This window comes from Coturnix japonica, chromosome 37 (genome assembly GCF_054131305.1).
Source record: "Coturnix japonica strain WE chromosome 37, WE-NBRP24, whole genome shotgun sequence".
In the NCBI taxonomy this organism is placed as follows: Eukaryota; Metazoa; Chordata; class Aves; order Galliformes; family Phasianidae; genus Coturnix; species Coturnix japonica.
This window is the reverse complement of record NC_140699.1, coordinates 4,500,337-4,512,876: the sequence shown is the minus strand read 5'-3', so window position 1 is coordinate 4,512,876 and position 12,540 is coordinate 4,500,337. Positions and strand designations below refer to the sequence as shown.

Below are 12,540 nucleotides of genomic sequence, written 5' to 3'. Positions count from 1 at the left end.
ACCTCACATCTCTGTGATTCCGGGTGGTGGCTCCCCGCAGGCTGCTGCTCTTGTGATGCACTGCACCAGGGCTGTGGGGCTGGTGCTTACATAATAGAAATGCAGAATCATAGAATGGCTTGGCTTGCAAGGGACAGTGAAGAACTCAGAACCCCAGCCCCACTGCCTCGGGCAGAGATGCCACCCACAGAGTCTTGCTGCCCAGAGCTCCATCCAGCCTGGCCTTGAACACCTCCAGGGATGGAGCATCCACAACTTTGCTTGGCAAAATTTTGCAGAGCTTCAACAACCCCAAGAAGGCATTATTTCCAGCCTGGTGCAACACCTCAGGCCACAGAGGTAGTGACGCAATATGCACAGGTTATCCACGCGTGTGAAACGTGCTGCAATTAAGCAAGCCAAGCGGATAAATCCTCTCCAGTGTGGAGGATGATGGCTGAAATACAAACACGGAGAAGCTGACCTTCCCACAGACCCGCCAAGTCAAGTGTCACATGCTTACATTTTTGTTGATAGATCTGCAGTTTCATCTTTTTTTGATGGCTAAGGAAATCCCCTTTCCTGCACCAAGTGTATTTCCCACGTGTAACGTGCTTCCAAGCCTGATTTTAGTAGCAGATATTGAAGGCTTGCTAGTTGGCACCTCCCATCCCCAAAGTCCCAGTGAACTCACCCACTGCTGGCAACTGGATGCTTGGTGGCGAGAGAACCATCACCTATAGGATCCCACACAGGTCTCCAGAAACTGTTGCACCTTTGGATACATGGCGATAAATACTGTGTCCATACAACACCCTCATTGAAACAGAGCCTGCCACCTTCCCTACAACCAGGCAAAGGGCGCAAAGGAAGCTGAACTGCTGAACCAGGCACCAATGGGGCTTACATGTTTGCATCAAAAGACAAAATACCAAGCAGAGATTGTGGGAATCAGATGTTGTTTCTGAAGCAGAATTAAGATTAAAAAAATTGATTTCACAGTCTGACATCAACCCTCCTCCACCCCTCCCATTCCCCCCCCAGAGCACCCCTCCCTTCCTTCCCTCTTTGTTTTAAGGAAACAAGGGGTCTGGGAGAGCAGGAAGGATGCAGATAAGGAGTGAGACCTCACGGAAGACATCAGGCAAGGAGGAGAATAGACGTTGTAAATACCAGAAGAGGAGTTGCATCCCCCTGATAAGAACAAGAGGGGGTCTGCATGCTAAACAACTATTGAATATGTATCAGAATTCTGAGAAATCATTGACTATGTATGAGATGTACCTATATCTGTGTCACAATTTTACAAGTCCGTGTGCAAGTCTGGTGGAGCTATCCCCCTTGCACCCAGCGCTGGAATAAACATACCTGCTTTATAACCCATCTATGTGTTATAGAGTTTGATTCCGCAAGTCACTTACACCCCATATTTTCCCTAACAGCCACACTGGGTTATCTGGATTTGTTACACATATCCATAGTTGCTGGCAGATGTTTCTCTCTCTCTCTCTGTCTTTAATCCCACACAGCCCATCTTCCCAACTGTGGGTTTCGGTTAGGAGGTGTGCACCCATAGGGACCATGCCCTGCTTGTAGATATTTATCCTGCCCAGCCCCAGGTGCCCAATCTGAGGCAATAGTTTCACATCCCTAATAGGCACAGTAATATGAGCCTGGGTGGTTACAGTATCCCCTCCCTGGGTTTGAGCTTAGGCAAAAATAGTAACCCTTTTGGTTTAGACTGGGCTGTATAGGTACCAGGTCACACAGGGATGTAAGGAAGCTTGGTGTGGGTGGCGTTGTGCTGCTATACAAAATGTGATCACTGTGAGAATCCCCAGGTACCAATGGATACCCCTAAGGCCCATCTTTCTCCACAATTCACTCCTCTGCCTCACTCGTCAACTGGGTTGCAACCAGCTACGAGGGGTTTTTTTAGTTCTTCTCAGCAGCAGTAGTGTTCTTCAGGGGAAGCCTTTACCTGGAATACCCATTGGGCTTGTCGCAGTGTGAGTTTCAAGTCGTCACTCCCAGGAGCTACCTCCCACTTCTCGTCACCGATGGGTCCTTTAACACGGCTGGCATGAGTCCATCCTCTCTCTGCGGTTCGAATAGCTGTTTCTGCAGTAAATAAAACAACATAGGGACCTTCCCCTTGTGGTGTTAGTGTAGCTTCTTTCCAAGTTTTTATTAGGACCCCATCCCCTGGCTGTATCCTATGGATTGCTATCTCCAATGGGGACTGCTCTGCAATCAGATCCTTCTTGTAGTTCCTTGCACCCATTCATTAATTGTATAAGATTTTAATTGATCATCTTTGAAGCTGAGAGAAAAGATCTCCTATATCAAAGAGACACCTTTTGGTATGAGGGAGAGGCTCTCCGAAATGAGAAAAGCTCCCTGCAATCCAAACTCGACACTCTCCAGTCCGAGCACAGCGCCCTCCCATCCGAGCATGACACTCTCCAGTCCAAGCACAGTGCCCTCCGGTCTGAGCACGACACTCTCCGGGCCAGGCACATCGCCCTCGAGTCTGAGTATAATGCTCTCCAGTCTGAGCACAACACCTTCCGATCCGAGTGCCTCACTCTCCAGTCCAAACACGATGCCCTCCAATCTGAGTGCGTCAATCTCCAGTTCAAGCATGACGCTATTGACTCTTTGTACACTGACCTCATGATCGACTACAACGCCCTCAAAGCCAATCGTAACACCCTCTGGTCTTTGTACGATGACCTCCAGATCGGGCATGACGCTTTCCAGTCTGACCACAAAGACCTCCGGTCCAGGTATGACACTCTCCGGGCAGAGTGCAACGCCCTCAAGTGCAAGCACGACGCCCTCCAGTCTAGTTATAACATCCTCAGGGCAGAATGCAACACCCTCAAGTCTGAACCGTATGTACTCGAACTTAACAAACCACCGGGGGCACCAGATACAATGTTGGTTGCCCCTGTAAGAGGGCGAAAACCAAAACGAGTCTCAACTCAGTTAGAGAAAATGCAGAAGGAGTTAGAAGAGCAGAGGGAGTTAGGAGAGCAGGACTCGGGAGAGCAGGGAGACTCAGGAGAGCAGGGGGACTCAGGAGCGCAGGGGGAGTCAGAAGACCAGAGGAAGTTGGAGGAGCAGAGGATGTTAGAGGAGTATAAGAAGATGTTAGAGGAGCAGAGGAAGTTAGGAGAGAGGAAAAAGAAGGAGGGTTACCTGGAGGAAATAATACAAGAGTCAGAGTTAGAAGAAGAAGAGGAGCCAAAAGTTAGATTTTCATTACGAGAATTTCTCGAGTCCAAACTTCTAGATGGGGCAGCCTCATCAACACAGTTGCCACCATCAACACCTGGGACTCTTGATAGAGCCAAAGGTGAGCAAAGTATTACAACCATTATTGATCGATCTTTTAAACTGAGTGAAATTCGAGATCTAAGAAAGGATTTCACACGTCAGCCAAAAGAAAATATGGTCACTTGGTTTCTTCGCTGCTGGGACAATGGTGCCAACAGTGCATGGCTCGATGGCAGTGAAGCTCGCCAACTGGGTAGCATTTCCAGGGACTCACGTGTGGACAGAGGTATTGGCACATGCCAAAATCAGTCCTAAACCCTCTGGAAGTGGATGTTGATAGCGGTAAGAGATAGATTCCCCTTTAAACGGGACTTGGAGCCTGAGAAAAAGAAATGGACTGATATAGAGAAAGGTATTCAATTTTTGAGAGAAAGTGCTCTGGTGGAAATGCTATACAGCCCCGAGTTCAATCGTAACGATCCAAACCAATTACATGATCCTGAAACAGTCCGCGTTCCACGACAAATGTGGCGTGACTTTACAAAGGCAGCTCCAGAAAAGCATGCCAGTGCACTTGCATTAGTATATGGCAAAGGGGAAAGTAAACCCCTTATGAATGAACTAATTAGCAGACTTCAGGAACGTGAATTATTTATAAGCGCTACAGAAGTTAATCTGTATACTTCAGCCATTGTCAAAATAGTGGAAAGATTAAACAAAATGGAGGGAACACAAAGTGATATTATTGACAAATTGGATAATGTGCCTGATGTAGATGAATCCACGGTGGTACAAGATGACGGAGACCAGGATTTCCACGATCGCCTATTGAGAAAGCTAAACAACATGAGTTCCTCTCGACCCGTATCATTGAAAATCTCAACCATAAAAAAGAGACGTCCTCGTATTCAAGCAAATGACAATGATAAGACTACACGTCTTGCCTTGTTGTATTTCCTCTGTAGTCATGGGGAGGACATGAAGAAGTGGTGTAATTCATCCACTTCTGCACTTCAGGCACGAGTGAAAGAATTACAATGTGAAACAACCACCAAGGTGAACTCTTCCAAGAAGGGGAAAGTTCCAGTTGCTGCAAGCCACTGAGGTAAACAATAGAGGGGCCCTGCCCCCAGCCAGTGGGGGGAAAGGGACAATAGAGTATACTGGACTGTGTGGATTAAGTGGCCTGGCACATCTCGACCACAGAAATATAAAGCCTTGGTGGACACTGGTGCACAATGCACCCTAATGCCCTCAAGTCACCAAGGAACACAACCAATATATATACATGGAGTGACTGGGGGTTCCCAAGAATTGACTATGTTGGAGGCCGAAATAAGCCTCACTGGTAAAAACTGGCAGAGACACCCTATTGTGACTCGTCCAGAGGCTCCATGTATACTGTGTATCGATTACCTTAGGATGGGATATTTTAAGGATCCCAAGGGGTATCGATGGGCCTTTGGGATAGCTGCTGTTAACACAAACGGTGTGTCACGGGTTACTTAGATTTACCTATGCCCGTGACAGGGGAAGCCACCCCGTGGGCCCCCCACCCCGGGGCCCGGAAAGGAGGGGAAAAAGGGAGTGGGATAAAACAGCGACAATCTAAGGAGGAAAAACTTATTTTACTAAATATGATATCGAAATACAAGATAACACAATATAATATAATTGAGGCTAACAAATCGAACGAAACAGAGAGAGAGAGTCCCCGAAAACCGAGAGGCCTACTGTGAACTTTAGGCGACACGGCTGGAACGCTTCCCACTCTCCGAGAAGTTCGAGAGAAGAAGGAGGGCACTCCAGCCTGGGAACGAGATTATATAGCGTTCTGGTCCCGTGACTTATCATTAACCCTGTTGGTCTCTGGTATATGTAGTCTTCTTCTGTGGACTGCACATTCAATAGAAGTATCCATACTTTACATGATGTTATGATGTGGAATACTGATAGCAAAATTACAAAATTACAAAACCATGACAGGTTGTTATTGCAGTAGCTTTCCTCCAATTAGTGTGTGTGATTTTTGGACACCCTTGTCTGTCTTCTATAAAAGTATGTCTTTTCGGGCAATAAATTGATGCAGCTATATTTAACCATATTGGTGTTTGTCTGTTTGTCCCAGCACACTGACATTTTGCCTTTCAGGTTCACCAGCAGTGGTGGGTGAGCAGTTGGCCAGTAGGTCTGCCCCAAAGGCTTATAGTCAGTGGGTTCCATCGGGCTGGTACATGGTCACTATCAGAGTTCCCCAGGGTTCCATTTCAGGGCCAGTTTCCTTTCATGTTTATGCAGATGACTTGAATGCAGGACTAGAAGTAGTTCTTAGCAAGTTTGAGGATGATACCAGATGAGGAGGTGCTGTTGCCTCCACTGAGGGTGGAGAGGACTTGCAGAGAGATGTGGACAAGTCAGAGAAGTGGGTACCTGAGGTGTGGGGGCCATAGTGGCAAGGCTGGTCTCTTTTCAGTAGTGCGTGGGGATAGGACTAGGGGTAATGGGATGAAAGTACAGCATAGGAAGTTCCACACTAATGTGTACAAGAACTTCTTTACAGTGAGGGTGATGGAGCACTGGAACAGGCTGCCCAGGGAGGTGGTGGAGTCTCCTTCTCTGGAGATATTCAAGACCCACTTGGATGCCTACCTGCGTGACATGGTGTAGGGAGCCTGCTTTGGCAGGGGGGCTGGACTTGATGATCTCTAGAGGTCCCTTCCAACCCCTAAGATTGTGTGAGTCTGTGATTCTGTGAGTAATAGGCACCTGAGAGTGCAGAGTTATTCAGCTGACCAAATGGATGAATACACCAAAAGAAGAGACAGATCTTTCTCTATACGTCTAGTGAAAATTCCAGAGCTGATGCCATTCCAAAGCTGTGACAAACACACATTCTGTCACTGATGGCACCTTTTGGGACGTTTGGCACGTTTTGGGCTCTCATTTAAATGGCATTTCCGTGGGGTCTCCAGCACACCCTAAGCCAGGGCCCAGCTGAGCATCAGTCTTGCTGGACAACTGTGAGCCCCACAATGGGTCTCGTTCCTGTGTGGCACCTTCTGAACAGCAGTACCATGTTGTAGATGTGAGACCAAGCCAAGCTAAATCTAGTCATGCTTCTTGAAAGAGATGCTTTCTGAAGAGTCTTTACACTAATGAGAAGACCACAAGCATTCACTCAGTGAGCTCGAAATCACTGTGCATTTTCAGGCCTACAGTCTTGTTTGTCTCGCAGAGACATGGTGGGATGGTTCCTACCTCTTAGCTGTAGCAAATGGCATAGAGAATCTTTTTGACGGATGGCCAAGGAAGATGAGGAACGGCTGCTGCCCTCTGTGAGAGTGCACTGAGCTCTGCCTGGGGATGGCAGAGGAGCCAGCTGAGAACTGATGGAAAGGGCTCAAAGAGGAGAGCGGCAGATTCTGTTCCTTGCTTCCTGATCAGTAAGAACAAGAAGAGGGGACAGGCAGGAATCTGAGTTACAGCTGGGATGGAATTGTTTTCTTCAGACTGCCTGCTATGGTGCACTGTTTTGGTTCTAGGAGAAAACCACTGATAGCACTCTGGTGTTTACAGCTGCTGCTAAGCAGTGTTGTACGGAGCCAAGGCCATGGTCAGTAAAGGGCACATGGAGCTGGGAGGGAAGAGAGTGAGGACAGCTGACTCAAAGTGGCCAAAGGGACGTTCTCTATCAGCTGACAGCAAGCAGAAATTGTATTGAAATGGGTGGGAGTTCATCTCAGTCTCTTCACTGCCCAGGGCCCAGCTGAGCATCAGTCTGGTGGTGCTGAGCAAGTGCTTGTGCATCAGTTGTTACATATGATTCCATATCAACGGATATATAGTGATAACTATTACTCCTCACCTTTTATCACTCTTAGTAAATTGCTTTGTTACAACCCACAAGCTGTACTTTTTTTTCCCAGTTCTCTTCCCCATCCCAAAGTGAATGGGGCAGTGCACCAAGCACTGTGTGCTGCTGAGCCATATGTTGGGTTCAACAACCACTGTCATTTCGGTGCCTGATGTGAGGCTCCAAGGGTTGAGATAGCAGCACAACTGTCCAGAGTGAGACTCAGGGCTTTGTGGGAGTTGGAAAAGTGCAGGCCATGATGCTAATTGTTTCCCTATTTGTGGAGCTTGTTGAGTCTTCTCATGAAGCTTCACTGCACAGCTCCTTACTTGGTGCTTGGTTGCTGGATTAGGGTATTTATTTTGCTATGCTGTTTGACCTCAGTTTGTACCACGATAAAATTGGCAGCTGACAAAGTGAAGTTTTGTGCACATTCAGCTCTGTGGTTATCTTTGGGTCTTGGAAGTAATATTGCTGGTATGATTAGGAATTACACATTTTACATTGTCTTCTGGGAGCCCAGGGTTATTCAAGGAGTGACTGGATATTGTGTGGAGGGATGAGGTTTAGTGGGAGCTACTGGTAATAGGTGAACGGTTGGACTGGATGATCTTTTAGGCCTTTTCCAACATTGGTGATTCTATGAATCTATGATTGAGGTTAAACAATTATTCAGGAATATCAGTGAGAGATCTGCCCCAAGGTGAGAAGGCTCTGCATGGCAGAGGGTGTGGGACGGTCTGGGCAGCTGCCTGGAGCGGTGGGCACCCCCAGGGCTTTGGAACTTCATCTCCGAGCAACTGCAGGATCCTGAGAAACTGGTAGAATATTGGGGGCAGGTCTGCTGTGGCTCTGGTAATCCCCAAGAGGCACAAATGACTGCAGTGTGCCAGATCCAGAGAGCTGGATCTGCTGACAGTGCTGCAACCTCTGCAACTCCTGGCACAGACTCTGCAGCAGCTCCAAGGTTTTGCTACATGCCCTGCAGTTGCTCCAAGCTCTGGGACAGATCCCGCTGTCACTCCATCCCTCATAATGAGCTCTGCAGTCACTCCTGCTATGGGTCCTGTAGCTGTTCCAAGTATGGTAATAAGAAAATGCTACAAATTCCTCCCAAGGGAGGAAGTACAGCCCTGCGGTGGCTCCAACCCCTCCAATGAGCCCAGTGGCTGCTCCAACATAGTCACAGGTCCTGTGGTGGTTTCAGCTCTGGCAATGAACTCTGAATTCACTTCAACTCCTGCAACAGCCCAACAGCCACTTCAGCTCCTACAGTGAACCCTGTGGCTGTTAAAACCCCTGCAACTAGTCCTGGACTTGCAAACAGATGCGCATAGGGATTAGTTCATATATGTTTGCAACTGCATATGTTGTATATGTGTGAAAATACACTAAATATATATGTATAAATACATTTGTCATAATTATTATCCTTTTCTTTTTCTCTTTGTCTCAACCCATAAACCTTAAACCACAGCACTGCCCTGAGACGCTTACAGATCTCCTTGGGACTATTCAATCTGATCTGGTCACACACTGAAGAGCATCAGAAGATCTCGAGGTTTTTTCAGGGAGCAGCTCCTGATGTATATTCCTTACACCAGCTTTGGAAGAGGCCTCCCTCCAGTTCTCTGGTCCTGCTCTAAAGGGGCCCTCTTGTTATGGCAGTGCCAGCAAGGAGTCCAGCCCTGACACAGCTGTTCATATTGCCGGCTACTGACTGCAGCCCTGGATTGCTGCTGTAGAGACAACAGGACGGTCGTGAGACACACAAGACCATCAGGACTGCACAAATGAGAGGACTTGAGAGCACTGTGGTGGTGTAGAGATCAGAAATGAAAAGAGCACTTTGTGCTGCTGTCTGTGGCTGTACCTCCCCAAATCCAGACAAAGTAGGAAAAAAGAAAAGCTAAGTAAAAGTCTATTTTGAAACCTTTTTAGGTATACTTTAACGTATTCGGGGAATCTGGATACATGTTTACATGAGCTCTTGGAGTGAAAAAATGGAAATTAGGTAGGAAATAAGTGTAATACATTTTTATTTATAAGTTCAATAACATTTTTTTGCACATTGCTATATCTCACATAATCAAACAATCAAAGATGCATAAAACATGAAGAACCATCACTGGGAATCCTATGAGGAAGTTGTCCATTTTATGGAAGCTGGAATAGTGCTTATTGCAACACCTTCCTGAGAGCGTGCTTGATCTCTCTGTTCCTCATGCTGTAGATAATAGGGTTCAGTGTTGGAGGAACCACTGAGTACAGAAGTGCCACTGTCAGATCCAGGAGTGGGGAGGAAATGGAGCGGGGTTTCAGGTAGGCAAAAATGGCAGTGCTGACAAATAGGGAGACCACAGCCAGGTGAGGGAGGCACATGGAGAAGGCTTTGTGCCGTCCCTGCTCAGAGGGCATCCTCAGCACAGCCATGAAGATCTGCACATAGGACACAACTATGAAAACAAAGCAACCAAAGCCTAAACTCACACCAAAAAAGATAAACACAACTTCCCTGAGATTTGATTCTGAGCAGGAGAGCTTGAGGATGTGGGGGATTTCACAGAAAAACTGGTTCACAACATTGCCTTGGCAGAGAGGCAGTGAAAACGTACTGGCAGTGTGCAGCAGGGAATAGAGAACCCCAGTGCCCCAGGCAGCTGCTGCCATGGTGGCACAAGCTCTGCTGTCCATCAAGGTCCCGTAGTGCAGAAGACTACATATCCCAGAGAACAACACGGTCAGGGATGAGTCACGGGACCAGGACGCTATATGATCTTGTTCCCAGGCTGGAGTGTTCTCTCTCTCTTGGACTTCTCGGAGAGTGGGAAGCATTCCAGCCGTGTCGCCTAGAGTTCCCAGTAGGCCTGTCGGTTTTCGGGGACTCTCTCTCTCTGTTTCGTTCGATTTATTAACCTCAATTATATTATATTGTGTTATCTTGTATTCCGATATCATATTTAGTAAAATCAGCTTTTCCTCTTTAGACTGCCACTGTTTTTATCCCATTTCCCTTTTCCCCCTCCTTTCCGGGCTCCAGGGGCCCTACAGGGTGGCTTCCCCTGTCACGGGCCTAGGTAAATCTAAGTAACCCGTGACAAGTGGATAGGCTGTGAGGAGATCCCTCTGAGAAACAGTCAGAAACAGGTTGAGGGCCTGCGGGTTAGAATTAAAGATGGGACTAATAAAGGTCAGCTGGTGTTAGTGGAATACTACAGGCCACCTGACCAAGGCGAGGCTGTAGATGAGGTTTTCTTGCTCCAGATGCAGGAGGCTTCATGCTCATGGACTCCCGTCCTGGTGGGGGACTTAAACCATCCAGACGTCTATTGGAAAGACCACAGGGCAAGCTGCAAGAGCTCCAGAAGGCTCATGGAATCCATTGATGGTAACTTTTTGGTCCAGATATTGAACAGACCGACCAGAGGTGAAGCGTTGATGGACCTGCTGCTCACCAATGTGGAGGAGATCATCAAACGCGTTATGGTTGGAGGCAGCCTGGGCTGCAGCGACCACGCCCTGGTCAAGTTTGTGATCTTGAGGGATGTGGGCCTGGCAAAGAGTGGGGGCAGGACTCTGAACTTCAGAAGAGCAGACTTCAAGCTACTCAATGGATCAAGGGCCAAGATCCCCTGGAGCTCTGTCCTTAAAGACAAGGATTTTGAGGAGAGCTGGATACTCTTCAAGAATGCCCTCCTGAAAGCACAAGAGGTCTCCATCCCTCTGAATAAGAAAGTGGGCAGATGATGTAGGAAACCAGCATGGCTTGGCAAGGACCTGCTGAGTGAGGTGAGGGCAAAAAAAGGGACATACCAGCTCTGGAAACAAGGCCGTGTCACCTGGGGAGAATACAGGGATGCCGTCCAGACTTGCAGATGTGGAATCAGGAAAGCCAAGGCACAGGTAGAACTGAACTTGGTGAGGGACGTGAAAAACAATAAGGAGACATTCTACAGGTACATTGGTCAGAAGAGACAGGACAAAACGGGTGTACCTTCTTTGATAAATCTAAAAGGAGAACTGGTTTCAAAGGATGAGGAGAAAGCAGAGCTAGTGAATGAGTTCTTTGCCTCAGTCTTCACTGGCGGGCAGGATTCTAGTCTTTCTCACGTCCCTGAGCCCTGCATCCCCAAACCTCTATTTGGGGACCAGGGAGGTGAATACCTTCCCACTGTAAGGGCAGAGCAAGTCCGATAGTGCCTCATGAGACTGAATGAGCACAAGCCTATGGGGCCAGGCAGCATTTATCCCAGGGTTCTGAAGGAGCTGGCTGAGGTGGTTGCCGAGACATTCTCCATCGTATTTGAGAAGTTGTGGCTGTCAGATGAGGTTCCAGATGACTGGAGGAAGGGTCACATCACTCCCATATACAAGAAGGGGAGCAAGGAGGACGTAGGGAACTACAGGCTGGTGAGTCTCACCTCTGTGCCTGGGAAGATCATGGAACAGATCCTCCTGGACGACATGATTAATCACATGAGGAATGAGCGTGCAATCTGAGACAGCCAGCACGGCTTCACAAGGGGAAGGTCATGCTTAACCAATTTTGTGGCCTTCTATGATGGAGTGAAGGTATTGATTGATGAAGGGAAGACAACTGATGTCACTTACCTGGACTTGAGCAAAGCCTTTGACATGGTCCCCCACTACATCCTCATCTCCAAATTGGAGGGATGTGGATTTGATGGGTGGACCACTCAATGGATAAGAAATCATTTGAAAGGCCACAGACAAGGGATGGTGATCAATGTCCAGGTGGAGTCCGGTAACAAGTGGAATCCCCCAGGGGTCTGTCTTGGGACCGGTGCTCTTCAACATCTATATCAGCTACATCAATGATGGAATTGAGTGCACCCTCAGCAAGTTTGCTGATGACACCAAGCTGAGTGGGAAGGTTGACATGGAGGAAGGAAGGGGTGCCATTCAGAGGGACCTTGACAAACTTGAAAGGTGGGCCTGGGTGAACTTAGTGAGGTTCAACATGCCAAAGTGCAAGGTTTTGCACTTGGGCCATAAGAACCCCGGGCATCTGTACAGACTGGGAGTAGTCCTTCAGATCAGCTCAGCAGAGGTGTCCTGATGAATGAGAAACTTAACATGAGCCAGCAGTGTGCTCTTGCTCCATCAGTAGAGGAGTGGCCAGCAGGGATAGGGAGGTGATTGTCCCTCTCTGCTCTTGTGAGGCCCCATCTGGAGTACTGTGTTCAGGTATGGAGCCCTCAGTACAAGAAAGACATAGAGCTCTTGGAAAGGGTCCAGAGGAGGGCCACGAAGATAATCAGGGGGCTGGAGCATGTCCCCTGTGAAGACAGGCTGAGGGAGTTGGGTTTGTTCAACCTGGGGAAAAGAAGGATGCCGGGTAACCTCATTGCAACCTTTCAGTATCTACTATTCTAGGGAACCTAGAACCAGGAGGGGAGTAAACT

At 48.0% G+C, this 12,540-nt stretch overlaps 1 protein-coding gene across 1 annotated transcript in view; it reads left to right on the top strand.

Annotated features, from left to right (window-relative positions):
* The window catches only part of LOC146754996 (receptor-type tyrosine-protein phosphatase T-like), a 396,275-nt gene extending 387,629 nt beyond the window's left edge, over window positions 1-8,646 (top strand). The window contains exon 14 of the mRNA XM_085526589.1: window positions 8,592-8,646. Coding sequence (XP_085382715.1) covers window positions 8,592-8,602 — 11 coding nt within the window. The 3' untranslated portion in view covers window positions 8,603-8,646. The remainder of the gene's footprint in view (window positions 1-8,591) is intronic.
* Window positions 8,647-12,540: the final 3,894 nt, after the last annotated feature.